General features: G+C 39.8%; 2 protein-coding genes across 3 annotated transcripts in view; one reads left to right on the top strand and one right to left on the bottom strand.

Annotated features, from left to right (window-relative positions):
• LOC138918359 (mitochondrial ornithine transporter 1-like) overlaps window positions 1–17,255 on the top strand; it is a 93,932-nt gene extending 76,677 nt beyond the window's left edge. Inside the window, exons 5-6 of one of the 2 annotated variants that reach the window (XM_070239609.1) lie at window positions 16,094–16,210; window positions 17,188–17,255. In XM_070239609.1, the coding sequence (XP_070095710.1) occupies window positions 16,094–16,104 (11 nt within the window). In that variant the 3' untranslated portion in view covers window positions 16,105–16,210; window positions 17,188–17,255. Of the gene's footprint in view, window positions 1–16,093; window positions 16,212–17,187 lie in introns of those variants that run through there. The other variant, XM_070239610.1, reaches the window with a different exon arrangement.
• Window positions 1–24,899, bottom strand: part of LOC138918352 (phosphatidylinositol 3,4,5-trisphosphate 3-phosphatase TPTE2-like) — a 367,155-nt gene that overhangs the window by 62,673 nt on the left and 279,583 nt on the right. The window contains exons 13-16 of the mRNA XM_070239586.1: window positions 23,611–23,658; window positions 22,674–22,727; window positions 16,556–16,603; window positions 15,619–15,672 (exon numbers count right to left, since the gene is read on the bottom strand). Coding sequence (XP_070095687.1) covers window positions 15,619–15,672; window positions 16,556–16,603; window positions 22,674–22,727; window positions 23,611–23,658 — 204 coding nt within the window. The remainder of the gene's footprint in view (window positions 1–15,618; window positions 15,673–16,555; window positions 16,604–22,673; window positions 22,728–23,610; window positions 23,659–24,899) is intronic.

Raw genomic sequence — 24,899 nt, 5'->3', positions numbered from 1 at the left:
TATTGTTGGGTCTTGGTTTTCAATCCATCCAGCCACTCTGTGTCTTTTGAGTGGACAATTCAATCCATTTACACTTAGAGCAATTATTGATATATGAGGTCTTAATGCTGCCATTTTATCACTTGTTTTCCAGTTGTTCTTTATTTTCCTTGTTTCTTCTCCCATTTATTCAGACCTGCAATTCAGTTTGGTGGTTCTCTAGGATTGTTTTCTCACTGTTTATCATTTCTGTCTCTGTTCTGATTTTTTGTTTAGTGGTTACTGTGAAGTTAGTATAAAAGATCTTGTAGTGAGACAGTCTATTTTCTGATAGCTCTTATTTCTTTAGTCTAAGCAAGCTCTATCCCTTTATTCTTCCCCATCTAAGTTATTGTTGTCACACTTTATTCCGTTTTGTGTTGTGAGTTTGTGGGTAAAACAAAGTGATTATAGTTATTTTTGATGTTTTCCTTCCCTTTATCTTGAACGTTATAATTATTTACTAACCTGTTCTGATACCTGCAATTTTCTGATTTTATCTGCCTATTTATCTCCTTGCTCAAGCCTTTGTAAACTTTTCTCTTTTTTTGAGGTATGAGGGCCTTCCTGATCATTTCTTGTAGGGAGGGGCTCTTGTGGCAATGAACTCTCTTAGCTTTTGTTTCTGGGAAAGTTTTGACTTCTCCATCATATCTGAAGGATATTTTCACTGGGTAGAGTATTCTTGGCTGAAAGTTTTTGTCTTTCAGAATTTTGAATGTATCATTCCACTCTCTCCCAGCCTGTAAGGTTTCTGCTGAAAGCTTGATAGGGGTTCCCTTGTAGGTTATTATCTTCTGCCTTGCTGCCCTTAATATATTTTTTTGTCATTGTTTTTTGCCAGTTCTACTGATATATGCCTTGAAGAAGGTCTCTTTACACTGATGTAATTAGGAGTCCGATTGGCTCCTTTTACTTGTAATTCCAGCTCCTTCCCCAGGTTTGGGAAGTTCTTAGCTATTATTCCTTTGAACAAGCTCTCTGCTCCTTTCTCCTTCTCTTCTCCCTCTGGAATACCTATAATCCTTATGTTGCATTTCCTAATTGAGTCAGATATTTCTTGGAGAACTTTTTCATTTCTTTTCAGTCTTAGTTCTCTCTCCTCCATCTGAAGCATTTCTATATTTCTGTCCTTTAAATTACTAATTCTGTCCTCCATAATATCAGCTCTGTTATTTAAGGACTCCAGATTTTTCTTTCATTCTTTGTGTTTTACATCTTCAACATTTCTGATTTCTTTTTATACTTTCAATCTGATTTGTGAAGAAATCCCTCTGTTCATTAATTTTATTCCTGATTTCATTGAGCTATCTTTCTGAGTTTTCCTGTAATTTGTTGAGCTTTTCTATGATAGCCATTTTTGCTTCTCTGTCATTTAGCTTGTACATTTCTGTGCCTTCAGGATTGATTTCTGGGTGTTTGTCATTTCCCTTCTGGTCTAGAGTGTTAATATACCTCTTCATCCTATTTGGTGAGGTAGCTGTGTGATTTGCATAGTGTAGCTTCCACCTGCTGCCACTAGGGGTGGGCAGGAGCTGAGTATTCTGAGCCCATCTCAATCCCTGGCAGCTGTGCCTGTCCTTTAGATGCTATGTTGACAGGGCCTGTCTGCATTTGCTCACTGGCCACCTCTGCTTTATACATGTATATGCAGGCACTCTTGTGGGAGTCCCTTTCTCTGGCCCACTGTCTGAGCTGGAGTGACAGATAGGGGAAGGGTCACTTTCTTTTGTGTGCGCAATCCTGGGGTGCTCTCCTTCTGCACTTGCTGTCTCCCTTCCTGGGCTGCTCAGCTTAGTGAAGATGTCCTTGTTATTGCTTAGCCTCCTTGGTGTGGAGCTTTCCCATGGGCTGGGAGGACACTCCAAGGGCAAAGGCATTCCCATGGAGTTCTGCCCCCTCCCCCCTCTCTTTTCAGAGCTGCACGCAGTCCCACACCCTAGATCACTTCTGTTTGGGGAGAGAGAGGCAATCCCCTTACCTCCTTCTGCTACCCCCCAGGGGGTACAGCACTTCCAATTTCAGACGTATGGCTACATAGATCTCTCAGACATCTATTGTGTTGTATGAATTGAATGTCTTCTGTTGGTTTATGAGTGTCCTTTTCATAGTATCTTGGGGGGGAGAGTCTAAGGGAAGAGCTCACTCCACCGTGATATGCTGTCAATCCTCCTAGCTGTAGGCCTTTTGTAGATGTTTTTTCGTCAAGGTAAGGAAGTTCCTCCCTATTCCTAGTTTGCTGGGAGTTTTTATCACAAATGAGTGTTGGAGTTTGTCATGCTTTTTCTGCATCAATTGATATGATGTCATTTTTCTCCTTTGACCTTTTGATATGATGGATTACATTAATTTTCAAATTTTGAGCCAGCCTTGCTTACTTGGGATAAATCTCACTTGATCTCAGTGCACAATTGTTTATATACATTGTAGGACTCAATTTTCTTGAGAGTTTTTACGTTTATGTTCATGAGAGATACAGGTCTGTAGTTCTCTTTTCTTGTAATTTCTTTGTCTGATTTTAGTATTAGGGTAATGCTAGCCTCATAGAATGAATAAGGAAGTGTTCCCTGTTCTTTTATTTTCTGCAACAGATTTTAGAGAACTGATATCACTTCTTCCTTACGTGTTTGGTGGAATTGACAAGTGAAATCATCTAGGCATATTATCTGTTTTGGAAGGTTTTCAATTATTGATTTAATTTCTTTAACAGACGTGGGTCTATTCAGACTATCTATTCCTCCTTGTGAGTTTTGGTAGTGTCTTTTAAAGAATTCCTCAATTTCATATAAGCTATAAAATTTGTGGGCTTATGGAGTTGTTCACATTATTCCTGTATTATCCCTTTAATGTCCATACGATCAATCATGATAATCCCTCTTTCATTTCTGATATTAGTAATTTGTAACTTCTCTCTTTTGTTCCTGGTTATCTCTCCAGAGAGATATTAGTTTTATTGATATTTTCAAAGAAACAGCTTTTGGTTTTGTTGATTTTCTCTATTGTTTTCTTGCTTTCAATTTCATGGATTTCTGCTCTAATTTTTATTATTTCTTTTCTCCTATTTTTTTAAAGTTTATATTGCTCTTCTTTCCCTAGCTTCCTAAATTGGAAGCCTAGATTATTGATTTTAATAATATTATTAAATGAATTCTAACGTATGCATTAGAATCTAATGTATTCATCTCTTCTAATGTATGCATTCAATGCTATAAATTTTCCTCTAAGCACTGGTTTTGCTGCATCCCACAAGTTTTGATTGGTTGTTTTTTCATTTTCATTTAGTTCAAAATATTTTAAAATTTCTCTGAGACTTCTACTTTGACTGTGTTATTGAGAAGTGTGCTGTTTAATCTCCCAGAATTTTGTGATTTTCAAGCTATCTTTCTCTTACTGACTTCTAATTTAATTCCACTGTGGTCTGACAGCATACTTTGAATGATCCCTATTTCTTTAAATTTGTTAAGATGTGTGTTATGGACCAGTACGTGATCTAGCTTGGTGAATCTTCCATGTGAGCTTGAGAAAAATGTGTATTCTGCTCTTGTTAAATGAAGTATTCTGTAAGTATCAATTAGATCCAATTGACTGAAGGTGATGTTCAGTACCACTATACCCTTACTGACTTTTTGCCTGCTGGATTTATCAAATACTGATAGAGGAGTGTTAAAATCTCCAACTATAATAGTGGCTTTGTCTATTTCTCTTTGCGGTTCTATCAGTTTTTCCCTCACATATTTTGATGTTCTGTTGTCAGGTGCATACACATTAGAACTGCTACGTCTTCCTAGAGAATTAACTCTGTTATCATCATTTAATGTCCCTCTTAATCCCCAATAATTTTTCTTGCTCTGAAGTCTGTTATGTCTGAAGTTAAAATAGCTATTCCCACTGTCTTTTAAATATGTTATCATGGCATATTTTTCTCCATTCTTTTACTTCTAATCTACCTTGGTCTTTACATTTAAAGTTGGTGTCTTACAGATAACATATAGTTGGGTCTTGTTTTGTTATCAAAGAAATTAGTCTCAGTCTTTTAATTGGTATGTTTAGCCCAGTCATACTTCAAGTTTTAGACTATTGATATAGTTGGATTAGTAGAATTATTTTTGCTTTTCTCAAGTTCATTTTTAAAAAGATATTTGGGGGCCAGCCAGATGGTGCAGTGGTTAAGTTCACACATTCCACTTCAGTAGCCCGGGGTTTGCCAGTTTGGACCCTGGGTGAGGACCTACGCACTGCTTGTCAAGCCATGCTGTGGCAGGCATCCCACATGTAAACTAGAGGAAGATGGGAACGGATGTTAGCTTAGGGCCAGTCTTCCTCAGCAAAAAAGAGGAGGGTTGGTGGCAGGTGTTACCACAGGGCTAAACTTCCTCAAAATAAAAAAAGATATTTGGCTATATCACTGAAAATCAAGACTCTCCTTCACCCAAACCACTGAATTAGGTAATTTAATCACTCTATAATTTAATTTTCTCATCTATGAAATGAAACACATTCAAAATGCACTTTCCATCTGTCAACTTCATAAAATCATGATGAATATTCACCATTTCACAAATATTATTTGCTTTTAGACAACGTGCCCTCTTCACTGGGGTTATGCAAAAACATCAGTATGTGACAACAATATAACCTGAGTATTCTCTCTGTCTTTTTTTTTGCAGAGGACAATTTGCCCTGAGCTAACATCCATTGCCAATCTCCCTCTTTTTGTCTTTACTTTAAAAAAAAATTTTCAAGTTATTTTTTAAATTTTTTTTCCTTTTTTTAATTGCAGTATCATTGGTTTATAACAACATATAAACTTCAGGTGTACATCATAATATATTTTGAATTCTCTGTAGATGACATCATGTTCACCACCCAAAGACTAATTATAATCCATCACCACACACACGTGCTTGATCACCCCTTTCGCCCTCCTCCTTCCCTTTTCCCCTCTGCTAATCACCAATCCAATCTCTGTTGCTATATGTTTGTTTGTCGTTTTTCTCTTCTACCTATGAGTGAGATCATATGGTATTTGACTTTCTCCCTCTGATTTATTTCACTTAGCATCATACCCTCAAGGTCCATCCATGTTGTCACAAATGGCCAGATTTCATCATTTCTTATGGTTGAGTAGTATTTCATTGTGTATATATACCACGTATTCTTTATCCATTCATCCCTTGATGGGCACTTAGGTTGCTTCCAAGTCTTCGTTATTGTGAATGATGCTATGATGAACATAGGGTGCATGTATCTTTATGCATTTCTGTTTTCAAGTTCTTTGGATAAATATCCGCCAGTAGAATAGCTACATCATCTGGTAGATGTATTCTTAATTTTCTGAGAAAACTCCATATTGTTTTCCATAATGGCTGGACCACTATGCACTCCCACTAGCAGTGTATGGGGGTTCCCTTCTCTCCACATCCTCTCCAGCACTTACTGTTTCCTGTCTTGTCAATTATAGCTATTCTGACCAGAGTGAGGTGATATCACATTGTAGTTTTGATTTGCATTTCCCTGATAGTTAATGATGTCGAACATCTTTTCATGTGCCTGTTGGCCATCTGGATATCTTCTTTGGAGAAATCTCTGTTCAGATCTTTTGCCCATTTTTAAATTGGGTTCTTAGTTTTTTTTGTTGTTGAGATGTATGAGTTCTTTGTACATTTTGGATATTAACCCCTTAATATCTGATATATGGTTTGCAAATATCTTCTCTCAATTGTTAGGTTGCGTTTTTATTTTGTTGATGCTTTCCTTTGCTGTGCAGAAGCTTTTTGGTTTGATGTAGTCCCATTTGTTTATTTTTTCTGTTTCCTTTGCCCAGTCAAACATGGTATTTGAAAAAAGCTGCTAAGACTGATGTCAAAGAGCACACTCCCTGTGTTTTCTTCGAGAAGTTTAATGGTTTCAGATCTTACATTCAAGTCCTTAATCCATTTTGAGATGATTTTTGTGCATGGTGTAAAGTAATGGTCTACTTTCATTCTTTTGCTTGTGGCTGTCCAGTTTTCCCAACACCATTTATTGAAGAGACTTTCCTTTCTCCATTGTATGTTCTTGGCTCCCTTGTCAAAAATTAGTTGTCCATAGATGTGTGGGTTTATTTCTAGGCTCTTGATTCTATTCCTTTGATCTGTGTGTCTGTTTTTGTGCCATTACCATGCTGTTGTGGTTACTATAGCTTTGTAGCATGTTTTGAAATCAGGGAGTGTGAGATCTCCAGCTTTGTTCTTTTTTTCTCAGGATTCCTTTGGATATTCAGAGCCTTTTGTTGTTCCATATAAATTTTAGGATTCCTTGTTCTACTTCTGTGAAAAATGTTGTTGGAACTTTGATAGAGATTGCATTGAATCTGTAGATTGCTTTAGGAACTATGGACATTTTAACTATGTTAATTCTTCCAATCCAAGAGCACAGAACCTCTTTCCATTTCTTTGTGTCTTCTTCAATTTCTTTCAACAATGTTTTCAGTTTTCTGTGTACAGATCTTTCACCTCTTTGGTTAAGTTTATTCCTAGGTATTTTATTCTTTTTGTTGCAATTGTAAATGGGATTGTATTCTTAATTTTTCTTTCTGCTACTTCACTGCTAGTGTATAGAAACACAACTGATTTTTGTGTTTTGGTTTTGTATCCTGCAATTTGACTATATTCACTTACTATTTCTAAACGCTTTTTAGTGGATTCTTTAGGGTTTTCTATATATAAAATTATGTCATCCACAAATAGGGACAGTTTCACTTCTTCCTTTCCAATTTGGATCCCTTTTATTTCTTTTTCTTGCCTGATTGCTCTGGCTAAGACTTCTAATACTACGTTAAATAAGAGTGGTGAAACTAGGCATCCTTGTCTCGTTCCTGTTCTTAGAGGGATAGCTTTCAGATGTTCTCCATTGGGAATGACATTAGCTGTGGGTTTGTCATATACAGCCTTTATTATGTTCAGGTATTTTCCTTCTATGCCCATTTTATTTAGAGTTTTTATCATAAATGCATGCTGTATCTTTTCAACTGCTTTCTCTGCAGCTATTGAGATGATCATGTGACTTTTATTCCTCTTTTTGTTAATGTGGTGTTATCACATTGATTGATTTGTGGATGTTGAACCATCCCTGCATCCCTGGAGTGAATCTCACTTAATCATGGTGTATGATCTTTTTAATGTATTGTTGTATTCAATTTGCTAGTATTTTGTTGAGGATTTTTGCATCGATGTTCATCAACGATATTGGCATGTAATTTTCTTTTTTTGTGTTGTCCCTGTCTGGCTTTGGAATCAGGGTAATGTTGACTTTGTAGAAGGAGTTAGGAAGCTTGCCCTCCTCTTCAATTTTTTGGAAGAGTTTGAGAAGGATAGGTATTAAGTCTTCTTTGAATGTTTGGTAGAATTCACCAGGGAAGCCATTTGATCCTGGACTTTTGTTTTTGGGGAGGTTTTCGATTACTATTTCAATCTCCTTACTGGTGACTAGTCTATTCAAATTCTCTATTTCTTCTTGATCCAGTTTTGGAAGCTTGTATGATTCTAAGAATTTATCCATTTCTTCTAGATTATCCAATTTGTTGGCATATAGCTTTTCATAGTATTCTCTTATTACTTTTGTATTTCTATGACGTCCGTTGTAATTTCTCCTTTTTCATTTCTGACTTTATTTATTTGAGCCTTCTCTCTTTTGTTCTTGGTGAGTCTAGCTAAAGGTGTCTCAATTTTGTTTATCTTTTCAAAGAACCAGCTCTTGGTTTCATTAATTTTTTCTGTTGTTTTTTACTCTCTATTTTATTTATTTCTTCTCTGATTGTTCTTATTTCCTTCCTTCTGCTGATTTTGGGCTTTGTTTCTTCTTCTTCTTCCAGTTCCTTTAGGTGCACTATTAGATTGTTTGTTTGGAATTTTTCTTGTTTGTTAAGGTAGGCCTGAATTGCCATGAACTTCCCTCTTAGAACCACTTTTGCTCTATCCCATAAATTTTGGCATGTCATATTTTCTTTTTCATTTGTCTCCAGGTATTTTTTTAATTTCTCCTTTGATTTCTCCATTGACCCAATTGTTGTTCAGCAGCATTTTGTTTAATCTCCACATATTTGTGGCTTTTCTGATTTTCTTCCTGTAATTGATTTCTAGTTTCATTATCTTTGTGGTCAGGAAAGATGTTTGGTATTATTCTAATCTTCTTAAGTTAGTGAGACTTGTTTTTGGCCTAATATGTGATTGAGCCTGGAGAATGGTCCAGGAGCATTTGGAAAGAATGTGTATTCTGTGGTTTTGGGATGGAATGTTCTATATATATCCACTAAGTCCATCTGGTCTAATGTGTTGTTTAAGGCCAATGTTTCCTTATTGATCTTCTTTTTAGATGACCTATCCATTGGTGTAAGTGGAGTGTTAAAGTCTCCTACTATTATAGTGTTACTGTCTATTTCTCCTTTTTTGTCTGTTAATAATTGCTTTACATATATAGATGCTCCTATGTTGGGTACATAGATATTTACAAGTGTTATATCCTCTTCTTAGATTGTTCCCTTTATCATTATGTAGTGCCCTTTGTCTCTTGTTACAGTTTTTGTTTTAAAGTCTATTTTGTCTGATATGAGTATTGCTACCCCAGCTTTCTTTTCATTGCCATTTGCATGGAGTATCTTTTTACATCCTTTCACTTTCAATTTGTGGGTGTCTTTAGGTCTGAAGCTTGTATCTTGTATGCAGTATATATATGGGTCTTGTTTTCTTTGTCCAATCAGCCAGCCTATGCCTTTTGGTTGGAGCATTTGGTCCATCGACACTTAAAGTAGCTATTGAAAAATATGTCTTTGTTGCCATTTTGTTACTTTTTTCTGGGTGTTTTAGTAGTTCTTCTCTGTGCCTTTCTTCTTCTCTTTTTCTCTTCCCTTGTGGTTTGATGGCTTTCTTTAGTAATATGTTTGACTCCCTTTCTCCTACTTACTCATATATTTATTACAGGTTTCTGGTTTGTGATTACCATGAAGTTCATGTATAGTAATCTACGTATACAGCAATCTATATTGAGTTGATAGTCTCTTTAATTTGACCTCTTTCTAACAGCTCTACTCTTTTACTCCCCTCCTCCCACATTTAATTTTTTGATATCATATCTAACCTCTTATTTTGTGTGAGTGTATCCATTCCCTCTTATCATTGAAATAGGTAATTTTAGTACTTTTGTCTTTTGACCTTCATATTATCTTAATAGGTGGTTGATCTGCTACCATTCCTGTATTTTTGCCTTTAGTAGTGATTTTATTGTGGTTTCTTTTTTTTGGATAATTTTCTTATTCTTATATGTGATCTTCTCTTTCCCACTTAAATAAGTACCTTCAGCAGTTCTTGTAGAACTGGTTTCTTGGTGATAAACTCCTGGTTTCTTGGTGATAAACTCCTTTAATTTGTGCTTGTCTGGGAAACTCTTTCTCTCTCCTTCCATTCTGAATGATAACCTTGTCAGGTAGAGTATTCTTGGCTGTAGGTTTTTTCCTTTCAGCACTTTAAATGTATTGTGCCACTCTCTTGTAGCCTTTAGGGTTTCAGCTGAGAAGTCAGCTGATAGCCTTATGGGCTTTCCTTTGCATGTCAGTCATTGCCTTTCAATTGCAGCTTTTAGGACTCTCTCTTTATCTTTAATTTTGGACATTTTAATTATAATGTGACTTGGTGTGGGCCTCTTTGGGTTTATCTTGTTTGGTGCTCTTCGTGCTTCATGTACTTGGATGTCTGTTGCCTTCCTTAGGTTAGGAAAGTTTTCAGTTATAAAATAAATTCTTCAAGTAAATTCTCTACCCCTTTGTCTCTCTCTTCCTCTTCTGGGACACATATAATATGAATGTTAGTGCACTTGATCTTGTCCCGGAGTTCTCTTAGACTGTTCTCGTTCTTTTTCACTTTTTCTTTTATCTGTTCAGCTTGGGCGATTTCCTCTAGTTTTTTGTCCAGCTCACTGATCCCTTTTTCTGTATCATCTACTCTACTATTGAGACCCTCTAGTGAATTTTTCATTTCCAGTATTGTATTCTTCATTTGTGATTGGTTCTTTTTTATATTTTCCAATTCTTTGTTGACGATCTCACTGTGTTCATCGAGTCTTCTCCCAAGATCAGTGAGCATCCTTACGAATTTTTGGTTGAACTCTTTGTCAAGTAGATTGCTTACTTCTGTTTCATTTCACTCTTTTTCTGGAGTTTTCTCCTGTTCCCTTGCTTGGAATGTATTCCTTTACCTCCTCATTTTGCCTCTTTGTGCTTATATCTATGCATTAGGTGACTGAGCTATGTCTCCTGATGTTGGAGAAGTGGCCTATGTAAAAGATACCTTCTGGGGCCTAGCAGTGTGCTTCTCTCTCGTCACTAGTCCAAATGTTCCAAGAGTGACCCCTGTGTAGGCTACTTGTGTCCTGCTACAGCAGGGCTGCTCTTACTGCAGGTACCCCGAGAATCTAGGCTTCACCCCCAACCCCGGCTGTCTATTTGTAAATTGGGTTTGAGGAGCCCCAGCACAGTTGGCAGCAAGGTCTAATAGCACGCTCCTGTTGCAGTTTTTCTGTTAAGTGAGTAGGCGTCCAGTGTGGCTGGTTGCTAGGCTCGGGAGCTTACAATTGCTGTAGGCCTCAGGCCTACAAGGCTGTGGTCAGCTCTCTCAGGATTGCAGCTGAGTGGGGATGGCCCCAGGCATGGGTGCTCCCAACTGTTTCAGGCTTTGGAAGGTAGGGCACATCCCCTATAAGGCTGTTTGACAAGCACAGGTCTTCTGCCACTTATAACCCCACCACACATACAGGTCCACACACACTGTCCACACAGTCCTGGCACATGCACACCTCCTGACCCCCTGAAGCAGACCCAGTCATCCCACTGCAGAGACCCCCCCCACATTCTCCACCAACACCCTCAACACTCCACCTGCTCCTCATGCAGGCCCTGCCCCCAGAGGAGGACATACTTGCTTGCCTGCAGAAGATCAAGGCACCCAGTCGATGCAGCCAACAGGTAGCCTGAGGGCTTGCTCTTGCGTGGGGCCAGTCCCTAGGGCAGGCTGCCTGCCCTGGCTGAGCAGGATTAAATCACACTCTAGTGGGTGTGGCAGACCTCTGGGCTAACAGGCCAGGGGAAGAACCCCAATTGTCTCTGTGTCAGCACACTTGTACTTGTTCACAACAATGGCTGTGCCAATGCGTCGGTCTCTGGAGAGGACTCATCTCTCACCAACATGCACCCAGAACTTACCAGCTGAGTCTCTTTTCATCAAAGGCCTGTGTACCTTTCTTTCTGGTGATTTTAGGTAGCTTTCTGAAACAGGTGGATTTGTGCATGTGCCCTTTAACAGTTAGGTCTTTCCGCTTATGTCCAATAGCTTTTCTAGGGGTATTCCCTGTTGTAGTTACTAGTCAGTGAAGGCAGATATTATGACACTTGTCTCATTTGCGCTGAGTCCTAAAGGTGCTTATAGCGGTATTGGACCCCTGCTCAGGTTCACACTCCTCCAGAGAAGGCTGTGTACCTTAGGGTTGCTCCCAGTCAGCTGGCTGTGAAGCTCTGTGGCTTGGGAAAGTGGCTTTTTTCTCTCCAGAAAGGAATTTTTGCTTCTTTCATTTCAGTCAGGAAAGTCGTTGGTTGTGGGGGTTCTTTTTATCCAGTTTTCAGTAATCTCTCTCAGGAGTAATTTTCCAAGAATAGCTATAGCTTCGTTTTCATCATGGGAGGAGGTGAGTTCACAGTCTGCCTAAACTACCATATAGAAGATATCCTTTCTTTCTTTTCTTATGTGAGCCACGACCATAGCATGGCCACCAACGGACAAGTAGTGTACGTCTGTGCCTGGGATATGAACCATGGCTGCCAAAGTGGAGTGCACTGGAACTACAAGATCCATATTTTTAATTTCAAATACATCACCACCCCTCATATTAAACTTACTTAGAAAAACACACCGTAGGTCCTAGGTGTCAACAAAGGTGACTATATAATACAGCACCCAAGAGAGGACACTTCTGAGAGTGAAAAGGACACACTATTAATAATTCTTCTGAGATAACAGCCACAGACTGAGATGGTCCCAAGCAAAACGTTAGCCCTTCTCTAATACAAGATGCCAGACAGAGTAGCCAACAGCAGAACAGAGAGCCTAGAAATAGATGCCCGTTAACATACGTCACCGTTCTTTGACAAAGGAGCACAGACCATACAATGGAGCAAAGACAGTCTTATCAACGAATGGTGCTGGAAGAACTGGACATCCACGTGCGAGACAATGAACGTGCACATGGACCTTTACACCTTTACAAAACGGAAATCAAAATGCATTATAGACCTACATGTCAAAAGCAAAACTCTAGAATTCCTAGAAGACAGTAACACGGAAGAAAACCGAGATGACCTCTTTATAAACATGACTTTCTAGATGTGACAGCGAAATCAAGATCATGAAAGGAATAACCGATAAGCTGGACTTCATTAACATTTTAAACTGCTGCTCCACAAGACACAATGTCAAGAGGATAAAATCACAAGCCACAGACTGGGAGAAAATATTTGCAAAAGGCACAGTTGATAAAGGAATAACAAATATACAAATACGCAAAGAAATCTTAAAACTAAACAACAAGAACACGCACAACCAGATTAAAAAATGGGGCAAACAACTTAACAGACATCTGGCCAAAGAAGACATAAAAATGGCAACTAAGAGTACGAGACGATGCTCCACATCATATGGCTCCAGGGAAATGCAAATTGAACAACAATGAGATACCACTACACACCTGTTAGAATAGTCAAAAATATGGAACACTAACAACAGCAATTGCTGACAAGCATGTGGAGCAATGGAGACACTCATTCAGTATGGGTGGCAAGGCAAAACGGAACAGCCACTCTGGAAGGCAGTCTAGGGGTTTCTTACAAAACCAAGCATAACCCTTAACGTACGATCCAGCTTAACATACGCTCCTTGGTATTTACCCAAAGGAGTTCAAAACTTACACGCAGATGAAAACCTGCACACAAATGTTGATAGCAGCTTTACTCGTAATCGCCAAAAAGCGGAAGCAACCAAGATGTCCTGCACCAGATGAACGGATGAACAAACCGTGGTACATCTAGTCAACGGCATATTATTCAGCGCTAAAAAGCAACGAGCTATCAAGCTGTGAAAAGAAACCTTACATGCATGTTACTTTGTGAAAGAAGCCAATCTGAAAAGGTTGCATACTGTATGAGGCCAACTATATGACATTCTGGACGTGGCAAAATTGGGGCGACAGGAAGAGATCGGTGGTTGCCAGGAGTTGGCGGGGAGAAGGATGAATAGGCGGAGCACAAAGGATTTTTAGGGCAGTGAAAATACTCCATCGTTATGAAACTCTAATGACAGATTCATGTCATTCTACTTTTATCCAAACCCATAGAATGTATGACACCAAGAGTGAGTCGCAATGTAAACCATAAATCAGATAATATTCTATTATGGCTTTCATTTTCCAATTCTGGTAATCGTATTATGGTTACGGAAGTGAAAATTTTCTGATTTTGATCACTGTGCTGTGGTTAGGTGTCCCTGAAGGTAGAAAAATAAAACTGAAATATTCAGGAGTAAAGGGTATGTGGTCTGCATTTTCTCTCTAATGATTCAGGAATAGAGCCTAAGTGTGTAGGAAGGTGTGTGTCACGTGTGTGTCTATCAAACATCTTCTGCCTCAACTCACATAAAAATCAGATCTAGATACAGATATATTGAGAGAGAGAGCTCTTTCTATGTGTATATCTATATCTAAACGTATTTTCTTTCTCTCTCTCTCTCTTTCTATATATATCTATAGATCGATAAATAGATAGATAGATAGATTTATGTCTATATACCTACATACCCATATGATGGGAGTAACAAAGGAAATGTGACAAAATGTTAACAATTGGAAAAGTAAGTAAAGGGTATACTGGAGCTTTTGGAACCATTTGCGAGAAATTTCTGTATGTGTTGGAATATTGTTCAGTCTTAAAAAGAAATGAAATTCGGACACATGCTGCAACATGGATTGACTTTGAGGGCATTGTGCTAAATGAAATAACTAGTCACAAGAAGACAAATTTTGCATGATTCCACTGACATGACATACCTAGAGTAGTCAAACTCACAGAGACAGAAGGTAGAATGGTGGTTGCCAAGAGCTTGGGAAAGGGGCAACGGGGAGAGTAGTTTAATGTGTACAGAGTTTCAGTTTTGCAAGACGAGAAGAGTTCTGCAGGTTGGCTGCGCAACAATATGAAGGTACCTAACGCTACAGAATGGCACACTTAAAAATGCTGAAGATGATCTATTTTAGGTTACATGCATTTACCACAATTTAGAAATCGGCGTAAGTTTCGAATTCTTACAATGGAAAAAGTGTTTCAAAAATAGCTCTCCTGGTGCTTGTTCTGGTGAAAATGAGATTGGGGAAAAAAGGAGATAGTACAAAAAAGCTGACGTTGCAAAACCAAAAATTTTCTGTCTCAACTCATCCTACATTCAACCTATTCTCCCAAGGAAACTTGAAAGTGCATTTAGAACAATGCCCCTTATTGAGTCTATGTCTTGATTTGCTCTGTCAACCTCCTGACTAAAGACTCAAAGGGCTATCTTCACTGTGTCTCTCCACACTCTGTCTGGAGTCGGCTCCCTGTTTTGTGGTCAGCTCTCACTCTTCTCAGCATTCACGTGGGAGAGGGAACATCGAGCTGCACAGACTCTCCAGCCCTTAAAAGCCCATATAGCGGCAGAGACAACATACCCTCTCCTCATCCCAGACATCACCCCTAAAGATGTCCACATACCTGGGAATGCACAGTCTAGGAGTGCATCTCTAGAAGAGCCTACCTCTCTAGAAAGCTACAGTTGGTAGGTCTACGGTTCACGATTGGAGTTTGTATTGTTTGTAGAGCCTCAAGCATGACCCCTCATTGCCTTGCCAGTGCTACTAGGATTGAGCCAAAACCATTCAGCAGAGCCTACAATGCCCTTCAAAACCTGGCCCTGCCAGCCCTCATCCTTGTGGCGCACCTCTCTCCCCTCAATCCTGTTCTCCAGTCCTGACCTCCTTTTATTTCCTCCCAAGAGCCATATGCCTTCCAACACTGCTCAATGACGTCAGAAAAAGAAGTGAGAGGTATAAGGACTGGACAGGAAAAATGAAAATTATCGCTGTGTTCAGATGACATGACTAAGTACACGGAAAATTTTTGTTCCATCTAATAAGCACTTAAATGGTATTTATTACGTGCCAGACATCATCCTAAGTGTTTAACACTTATTTGGTCCTCATAACAAATCATCACGGAGCCTGGAGAGTTGTTCTATGTTAACGTAAACACCAAGAAATGCAACAACCTGTCATTTGAGATTTCCTACATGGGACAGTGATGTGACCAACTTATTTGAAGAAGGATTCTGTGAATCTAAGAATATGATAAACATGACTTAGCTCAGTGGATCCGAAATTTTAGAAAAGATCTTAGAATCATTGTCCAGAATACTCCGCATTCCCATGGATAATGCCGCGTCTGCATTTCACTCATTCTCTCTCTATCTCTCTCTCTCTCTCTCTGAGTATATACGTCACCTTTTGTTGGTGGTTCCATCACAGATTACTTCTGTCAGTTCATCGGGGTCATTTCTAAAGAATTAAAAGCATATATGATCAGACTCCTAGTGACTTCATAGAGTTACACTCTTGTTTGCAATTAGTTACAAGTAGTCTTCAAGTGGTAAACTGGTTGAACCCTAAAAAATTATGTGGATGTTAGTTATTTGGAAACTAGTCTTTTAATCTTCCCTAGAAATAGGGCTTTCTATAGTTGTAACGAAGATCTTCGGCCGGTCAAAAAGCCTAATGAATGAAGATATTGAAATACAATTCTTCACTACTGAACCTTACTCTCACGTGTAATTGCATCGAGGTTGAATTTAGCTCAAAATTCAACTCCAGGTTGTAGGTACACATTTCCCCAGCTCCTCCTAATTTCCTGATCCTCAACACCCTCCACCACATCCTGACCCTTCATGTATCATGTATGTCTTTTCTGTTCCTCATACAGGGTTCAGATGACTGCAGGTCTGAGGCACGGGCTCCCTCCAGTATGACGGTGGCTTGGCATTCGGGACACCAGCTTTAGATGGTGGCAGAGCTCTGGAGGCTGACGAAAGGAGCCGAGGTCTGTTTAGCTCCATTCTCTTCTGCTGAGAGCTCCACTGCTCCCTCTCCACTGCTACCGTCTCCTTGCTCCAAATAGGATTCTCTCCTCTCCTGGCCCACTCTAGCAGAGTCTTACACACAGGCATTCTGAGAGTTTCCTCAAAGCTTTGGCTACTACTTTCTAAGGCTCACAAACAAACCGTGAGTAAGAAGTCTCCCTCTTATGACTCCTCCTTCCTTTTGCCACCTAGGCCCAACAGGAAAGAAAGTTACCTACAGAAGCTTATAGTCTCTTATGGAAACCTGTTGTTGCCATCGATGCCCCCCATACCTTTCACCACTCAGATCACTCATGTCAACTCACCCCATCTTGTCACTGTTGCCAGACGACATTCGGGAAGAATCCATAACCCTGCCATAGAGTAAAAACCATGTACAAAAAATAGAGTCAGACATTTTGGAAGATAATCAGGTTCTTTTTCCCAACAGAATTGCAGCACACAAAAAGTAAAGTCACGAGGAAACACGACAGAAACAAAAGCATCCGTTTCAGGGTCCAGCACTGGAACCTCTGACACAGTTTCCGGGTTCTGTATGTGCGTGTGTGCGTGTCTGTGTGTCCCTGTGTGTATCCACTGGAAAGAGAATGAAGGGAACAAGGGAGACATAGCATTCATGATTACACCTCCTTCCTTCTTCACCATTTTGTTTCTCCTTCATGCACTCTGGAATCAATTTGGGAAACGTGAGAGGGATCTGAGTGTGTCGGGATGGGGAGGTGCATCCAAGTAAGAGCTAACACAGAGATATAGATAGAAAGAGAATACACAAGAACAATGAACACACAGTGTCAGGGCCTAGTCCCTGGTTGTTATTTGGTAGGAAAGAAACAAGTAGGAAGGTCAACGATGACCAAATGATGATTAAAAGATTTTCTGACCTGCGTGAAGACCATGCGTTTACAATGATTCTTTTTCTTTTTCTTTTTCTCTACAGTCCTCTCAGAAAACGTTATCTGGTTATATTATCCAAAATCAAGACTTTTCACCTCAAAACTGGCTTGGGTAATCTTTTCTCTATTTATCTTTTTCTTCATCTACAAAATAAGACACTTGCAAAATGCACTTTGAGTCTGTCACCTTCACAGTATCATGCTAATATTCAGCATTGCACAAATATTATTGATTTTTGGACAGCCTGCACTCTTCACCAAATTCTTTCAAATTTCATTAATTCTGTATCTGGCAACAATATACATTAGTACGTATATCTTAAAGTTCAAATACACTTAAAGGTTCTCATCAAAGTAACACACCCTGATAATTTCCAGAGAAATCATGGGTTCCTATCAAGACGCCAAATGGTACGGCATGTTGCATCCTCCTCCCAAAACTTCAGAAGTCCTAAGGAACTATGCACCCCCAGAAATAACAAGAGTGACAACCCTGGGAAATGACAGAGGCCTGAAGGCTGTCTCTTAATTAGTGGGTAGCCTGGGGTTAGGGGCAGTGGGTGGCAGCCTTGAGGGGCTCAGTGTGAGGGAAAATTTTAAGGACCGTTCTTGCCTCTCCCCTGAGTTGCTTGGAAGCGATCACTTTCCTTTCTCAGCAGAAACAAGTAGCAACCACCCAGATGTAGCTAGGATAAAATTAGAGTAGCATTAGGTTAGCTGATGAAAGCAGGGAAGGGCTGAACAATCCTTGATCCTTCACTCCTCCACCTCCTCCGTCTCCCAAGCCCCAGGTGACAACCTCAAATGCCTCCTCAAATGCCGCTTTCCCCAAGAGCTCAAAGGTGACAGATCCTGACCACAGGAGTTGAGTGGTCACAGTGTTTCACGGTTTCTGAGACTGTCTGCGCCTGGGGCCATCACCTGCCCTCATATTAAACTTACTTAGAAAAACACACCTTAGGTCCTAGGTCTCAACAAAGGTGACTCTATAATACAGCACCCAAGAGAGGACACTTCTGAGAGTGAAAAGGACACACTATTAATAATTCTTCTGAGATAACAGCCACAGACTGAGATGGTCCCAAGCAAAACGTTAGCCCTTCTCTAATACAAGATGCCAGACAGAGTAGCCAACAGCCACAAGGAATGAAAGCTCACAAGTCAAAACAATTACATACCTGAGGAGTACAACGACTGAAAAAGAAATACAACAAAGTGAGCAACATAGACCATTTGAAGTAGAACTACTGGAACATACTGGAACATAAGCATGACAAATACACTTAAAGATACAAGGGAAGATGTTAGTAGCACGAAGTGACAATGAGAAAGCATAAGGAAAACCTCATGAGGAAATAGGTGTAAAAGGACGATTGTTAAAGACTTAAGTCATGGGATAAATAGCAGTGTGGATACATGAGAACAGCAAATTATTTAGACATGGAAAATGACATTGAGAAACTCTCCCAGAAAACACAATAAAACAATAAAGTGAGAGAATATTTAAAAGAACAGCAGTGTGATATGGTGGGTAAAAAAAGACATCTAACATCTGAAATAAATGAAATCCAAGACATCTAAGATGAAAAAAAAAGAAAACAGAGAAGACGAAATATTCAAAAACTAATGAAGATAAATTTCACAAAGTTAAAGAAGGAAGTAAAAAATTATCTGTAAAGGATCCATGGAAATGAAGAGAAAATTCTAAAAGCTTCCAAAAAGAGCAAAGAAAATAAGAACAGACTGACACGATCTCTCTCCAGAGCAAACAGAACACATCTTGTTTGAGAGCACACAAGTGACATTTATGAAAACAGACAACATATTTGGACATAAACAAAGCATTAATAACGTGCACGGGAGCAATATCATATAGATTTTCTCTGACCGTATCGCAACTGCAATAGCTTTTTAAAAGTCAACATAATACCAAAGAAGAAAAAAGTTGAAGGACTGACATGAGCCAATGTCAAAATTCACTATAAAGCTACAGCAATCAAGACAGTGTGGTACTGGTGAAAGAACAGACAAATGGACCAAAGGAGCAGAACAGAGAGCCTAGAAATAGATGCCCGTTAACATACTCCACCGTTCTTTGACAAAGGAGCACAGACCATACAATGGAGCAAAGACAGTCTTATCAACGAATGGTGCTGGAAGAACTGGACATCCACGTGCGAGACAATGAACGTGCACATGGACCTTTACACCTTTACAAAACGGAAATCAAAATGCATTATAGACCCACATGTCAAAAGCAAAACTCTAGAATTCCTAGAAGACAATAACACGGAAGAAAACCGAGATGACCTCTTTATAAACATGACTTTCTAGATGTGACAGCGAAATCAAGATCATGAAAGGAATAACCGATAAGCTGGACTTCATTAACATTTTAAACTGCTGCTCCACAAGACACAATGTCAAGAGGATAAAATCACAAGCCACAGACTGGGAGAAAATATTTGCAAAAGGCACAGTTGATAAAGGAATAACAAATATACAAATACGCAAAGAAATCTTAAAACTAAACAACAAGAACACGCACAACCAGATTAAAAAATGGGGCAAACAACTTAACAGACATCTGGCCAAAGAAGACATAAAAATGGCAACTAAGAGTACGAGACGATGCTCCACATCATATGGCTCCAGGGAAATGCAAATTGAACAACAATGAGATACCACTACACACCTGTTAGAATAGTCAAAAATATGGAACACTAACAACAGCAATTGCTGACAAGCATGTGGAGCAATGGAGACACTCATTCAGTATGGGTGGCAAGGCAAAACGGAACAGCCACTCTGGAAGGCAGTCTAGGGGTTTCTTACAAAACCAAGCATAACCCTTAACGTACGATCCAGCTTAACATACGCTCCTTGGTATTTACCCAAAGGAGTTCAAAACTTACACGCAGATGAAAACCTGCACACAAATGTTGATAGCAGCTTTACTCGTAATCGCCAAAAAGCGGAAGCAACCAAGATGTCCTGCACCAGATGAACGGATGAACAAACCGTGGTACATCTAGTCAACGGCATATTATTCAGCGCTAAAAAGCAACGAGCTATCAAGCTGTGAAAAGAAACCTTACATGCATGTTACTTTGTGAAAGAAGCCAATCTGAAAAGGTTGCATACTGTATGAGGCCAACTATATGACATTCTGGACGTGGCAAAATTGGGGCGACAGGAAGAGATCGGTGGTTGCCAGGAGTTGGCGGGGAGAAGGATGAATAGGCGGAGCACAAAGGATTTTTAGGGCAGTGAAAATACTCCATCGTTATGAAACTCTAATGACAGATTCATGTCATTCTACTTTTATCCAAACCCATAGAATGTATGACACCAAGAGTGAGTCGCAATGTAAACCATAAATCAGATAATATTCTATTATGGCTTTCATTTTCCAATTCTGGTAATCGTATTATGGTTACGGAAGTGAAAATTTTCTGATTTTGATCACTGTGCTGTGGTTAGGTGTCCCTGAAGGTAGAAAAATAAAACTGAAATATTCAGGAGTAAAGGGTATGTGGTCTGCATTTTCTCTCTAATGATTCAGGAATAGAGCCTAAGTGTGTAGGAAGGTGTGTGTCACGTGTGTGTCTATCAAACATCTTCTGCCTCAACTCACATAAAAATCAGATCTAGATACAGATATATTGAGAGAGAGAGCTCTTTCTATGTGTATATCTATATCTAAACGTATTTTCTTTCTCTCTCTCTCTCTTTCTATATATATCTATAGATCGATAAATAGATAGATAGATAGATTTATGTCTATATACCTACATACCCATATGATGGGAGTAACAAAGGAAATGTGACAAAATGTTAACAATTGGAAAAGTAAGTAAAGGGTATACTGGAGCTTTTGGAACCATTTGCGAGAAATTTCTGTATGTGTTGGAATATTGTTCAGTCTTAAAAAGAAATGAAATTCGGACACATGCTGCAACATGGATTGACTTTGAGGGCATTGTGCTAAATGAAATAACTAGTCACAAGAAGACAAATTTTGCATGATTCCACTGACATGACATACCTAGAGTAGTCAAACTCACAGAGACAGAAGGTAGAATGGTGGTTGCCAAGAGCTTGGGAAAGGGGCAACGGGGAGAGTAGTTTAATGTGTACAGAGTTTCAGTTTTGCAAGACGAGAAGAGTTCTGCAGGTTGGCTGCGCAACAATATGAAGGTACCTAACGCTACAGAATGGCACACTTAAAAATGCTGAAGATGATCTATTTTAGGTTACATGCATTTACCACAATTTAGAAATCGGCGTAAGTTTCGAATTCTTACAATGGAAAAAGTGTTTCAAAAATAGCTCTCCTGGTGCTTGTTCTGGTGAAAATGAGATTGGGGAAAAAAGGAGATAGTACAAAAAAGCTGACGTTGCAAAACCAAAAATTTTCTGTCTCAACTCATCCTACATTCAACCTATTCTCCCAAGGAAACTTGAAAGTGCATTTAGAACAATGCCCCTTATTGAGTCTATGTCTTGATTTGCTCTGTCAACCTCCTGACTAAAGACTCAAAGGGCTATCTTCACTGTGTCTCTCCACACTCTGTCTGGAGTCGGCTCCCTGTTTTGTGGTCAGCTCTCACTCTTCTCAGCATTCACGTGGGAGAGGGAACATCGAGCTGCACAGACTCTCCAGCCCTTAAAAGCCCATATAGCGGCAGAGACAACATACCCTCTCCTCATCCCAGACATCACCCCTAAAGATGTCCACATACCTGGGAATGCACAGTCTAGGAGTGCATCTCTAGAAGAGCCTACCTCTCTAGAAAGCTACAGTTGGTAGGTCTACGGTTCACGATTGGAGTTTGTATTGTTTGTAGAGCCTCAAGCATGACCCCTCATTGCCTTGCCAGTGCTACTAGGATTGAGCCAAAACCATTCAGCAGAGCCTACAATGCCCTTCAAAACCTGGCCCTGCCAGCCCTCATCCTTGTGGCGCACCTCTCTCCCCTCAATCCTGTTCTCCAGTCCTGACCTCCTTTTATTTCCTCCCAAGAGCCATATGCCTTCCAACACTGCTCAATGACGTCAGAAAAAGAAGTGAGAGGTATAAGGACTGGACAGGAAAAATGAAAATTATCGCTGTGTTCAGATGACATGACTAAGTACACGGAAAATTTTTGTTCCATCTAATAAGCACTTAAATGGTATTTATTACGTGCCAGACATCGTCCTAAGTGTTTAACACTTATTTGGTCCTCATAACAAATCATCACGGAGCCTGGAGAGTTGTTCTATGTTAACGTAAACACCAAGAAATGCAACAACCTGTCATTTGAGATTTCCTACATGGGACAGTGATGTGACCAACTTATTTGAAGAAGGATTCTGTGAATCTAAGAATATGATAAACATGACTTAGCTCAGTGGATCCGAAATTTTAGAAAAGATCTTAGAATCATTGTCCAGAATACTCCGCATTCCCATGGATAATGCCGCGTCTGCATTTCACTCATTCTCTCTCTATCTCTCTCTCTCTCTCTCTGAGTATATACGTCACCTTTTGTTGGTGGTTCCATCACAGATTACTTCTGTCAGTTCATCGGGGTCATTTCTAAAGAATTAAAAGCATATATGATCAGACTCCTAGTGACTTCATAGAGTTACACTCTTGTTTGCAATTAGTTACAAGTAGTCTTCAAGTGGTAAACTGGTTGAACCCTAAAAAATTATGTGGATGTTAGTTATTTGGAAACTAGTCTTTTAATCTTCCCTAGAAATAGGGCTTTCTATAGTTGTAACGAAGATCTTCGGCCGGTCAAAAAGCCTAATGAATGAAGATATTGAAATACAATTCTTCACTACTGAACCTTACTCTCACGTGTAATTGCATCGAGGTTGAATTTAGCTCAAAATTCAACTCCAGGTTGTAGGTACACATTTCCCCAGCTCCTCCTAATTTCCTGATCCTCAACACCCTCCACCACATCCTGACCCTTCATGTATCATGTATGTCTTTTCTGTTCCTCATACAGGGTTCAGATGACTGCAGGTCTGAGGCACGGGCTCCCTCCAGTATGACGGTGGCTTGGCATTCGGGACACCAGCTTTAGATGGTGGCAGAGCTCTGGAGGCTGACGAAAGGAGCCGAGGTCTGTTTAGCTCCATTCTCTTCTGCTGAGAGCTCCACTGCTCCCTCTCCACTGCTACCGTCTCCTTGCTCCAAATAGGATTCTCTCCTCTCCTGGCCCACTCTAGCAGAGTCTTACACACAGGCATTCTGAGAGTTTCCTCAAAGCTTTGGCTACTACTTTCTAAGGCTCACAAACAAACCGTGAGTAAGAAGTCTCCCTCTTATGACTCCTCCTTCCTTTTGCCACCTAGGCCCAACAGGAAAGAAAGTTACCTACAGAAGCTTATAGTCTCTTATGGAAACCTGTTGTTGCCATCGATGCCCCCCATACCTTTCACCACTCAGATCACTCATGTCAACTCACCCCATCTTGTCACTGTTGCCAGACGACATTCGGGAAGAATCCATAACCCTGCCATAGAGTAAAAACCATGTACAAAAAATAGAGTCAGACATTTTGGAAGATAATCAGGTTCTTTTTCCCAACAGAATTGCAGCACACAAAAAGTAAAGTCACGAGGAAACACGACAGAAACAAAAGCATCCGTTTCAGGGTCCAGCACTGGAACCTCTGACACAGTTTCCGGGTTCTGTATGTGCGTGTGTGCGTGTCTGTGTGTCCCTGTGTGTATCCACTGGAAAGAGAATGAAGGGAACAAGGGAGACATAGCATTCATGATTACACCTCCTTCCTTCTTCACCATTTTGTTTCTCCTTCATGCACTCTGGAATCAATTTGGGAAACGTGAGAGGGATCTGAGTGTGTCGGGATGGGGAGGTGCATCCAAGTAAGAGCTAACACAGAGATATAGATAGAAAGAGAATACACAAGAACAATGAACACACAGTGTCAGGGCCTAGTCCCTGGTTGTTATTTGGTAGGAAAGAAACAAGTAGGAAGGTCAACGATGACCAAATGATGATTAAAAGATTTTCTGACCTGCGTGAAGACCATGCGTTTACAATGATTCTTTTTCTTTTTCTTTTTCTCTACAGTCCTCTCAGAAAACGTTATCTGGTTATATTATCCAAAATCAAGACTTTTCACCTCAAAACTGGCTTGGGTAATCTTTTCTCTATTTATCTTTTTCTTCATCTACAAAATAAGACACTTGCAAAATGCACTTTGAGTCTGTCACCTTCACAGTATCATGCTAATATTCAGCATTGCACAAATATTATTGATTTTTGGACAGCCTGCACTCTTCACCAAATTCTTTCAAATTTCATTAATTCTGTATCTGGCAACAATATACATTAGTACGTATATCTTAAAGTTCAAATACACTTAAAGGTTCTCATCAAAGTAACACACCCTGATAATTTCCAGAGAAATCATGGGTTCCTATCAAGACGCCAAATGGTACGGCATGTTGCATCCTCCTCCCAAAACTTCAGAAGTCCTAAGGAACTATGCACCCCCAGAAATAACAAGAGTGACAACCCTGGGAAATGACAGAGGCCTGAAGGCTGTCTCTTAATTAGTGGGTAGCCTGGGGTTAGGGGCAGTGGGTGGCAGCCTTGAGGGGCTCAGTGTGAGGGAAAATTTTAAGGACCGTTCTTGCCTCTCCCCTGAGTTGCTTGGAAGCGATCACTTTCCTTTCTCAGCAGAAACAAGTAGCAACCACCCAGATGTAGCTAGGATAAAATTAG

The sequence above is a fragment of the Equus caballus genome, chromosome 17 (assembly GCF_041296265.1).
Source record: "Equus caballus isolate H_3958 breed thoroughbred chromosome 17, TB-T2T, whole genome shotgun sequence".
In the NCBI taxonomy this organism is placed as follows: domain Eukaryota; kingdom Metazoa; phylum Chordata; class Mammalia; order Perissodactyla; family Equidae; genus Equus; species Equus caballus.
Note: the sequence above shows the minus strand (reverse complement) of the source record. Positions and strands in the feature narration are given on the sequence as shown.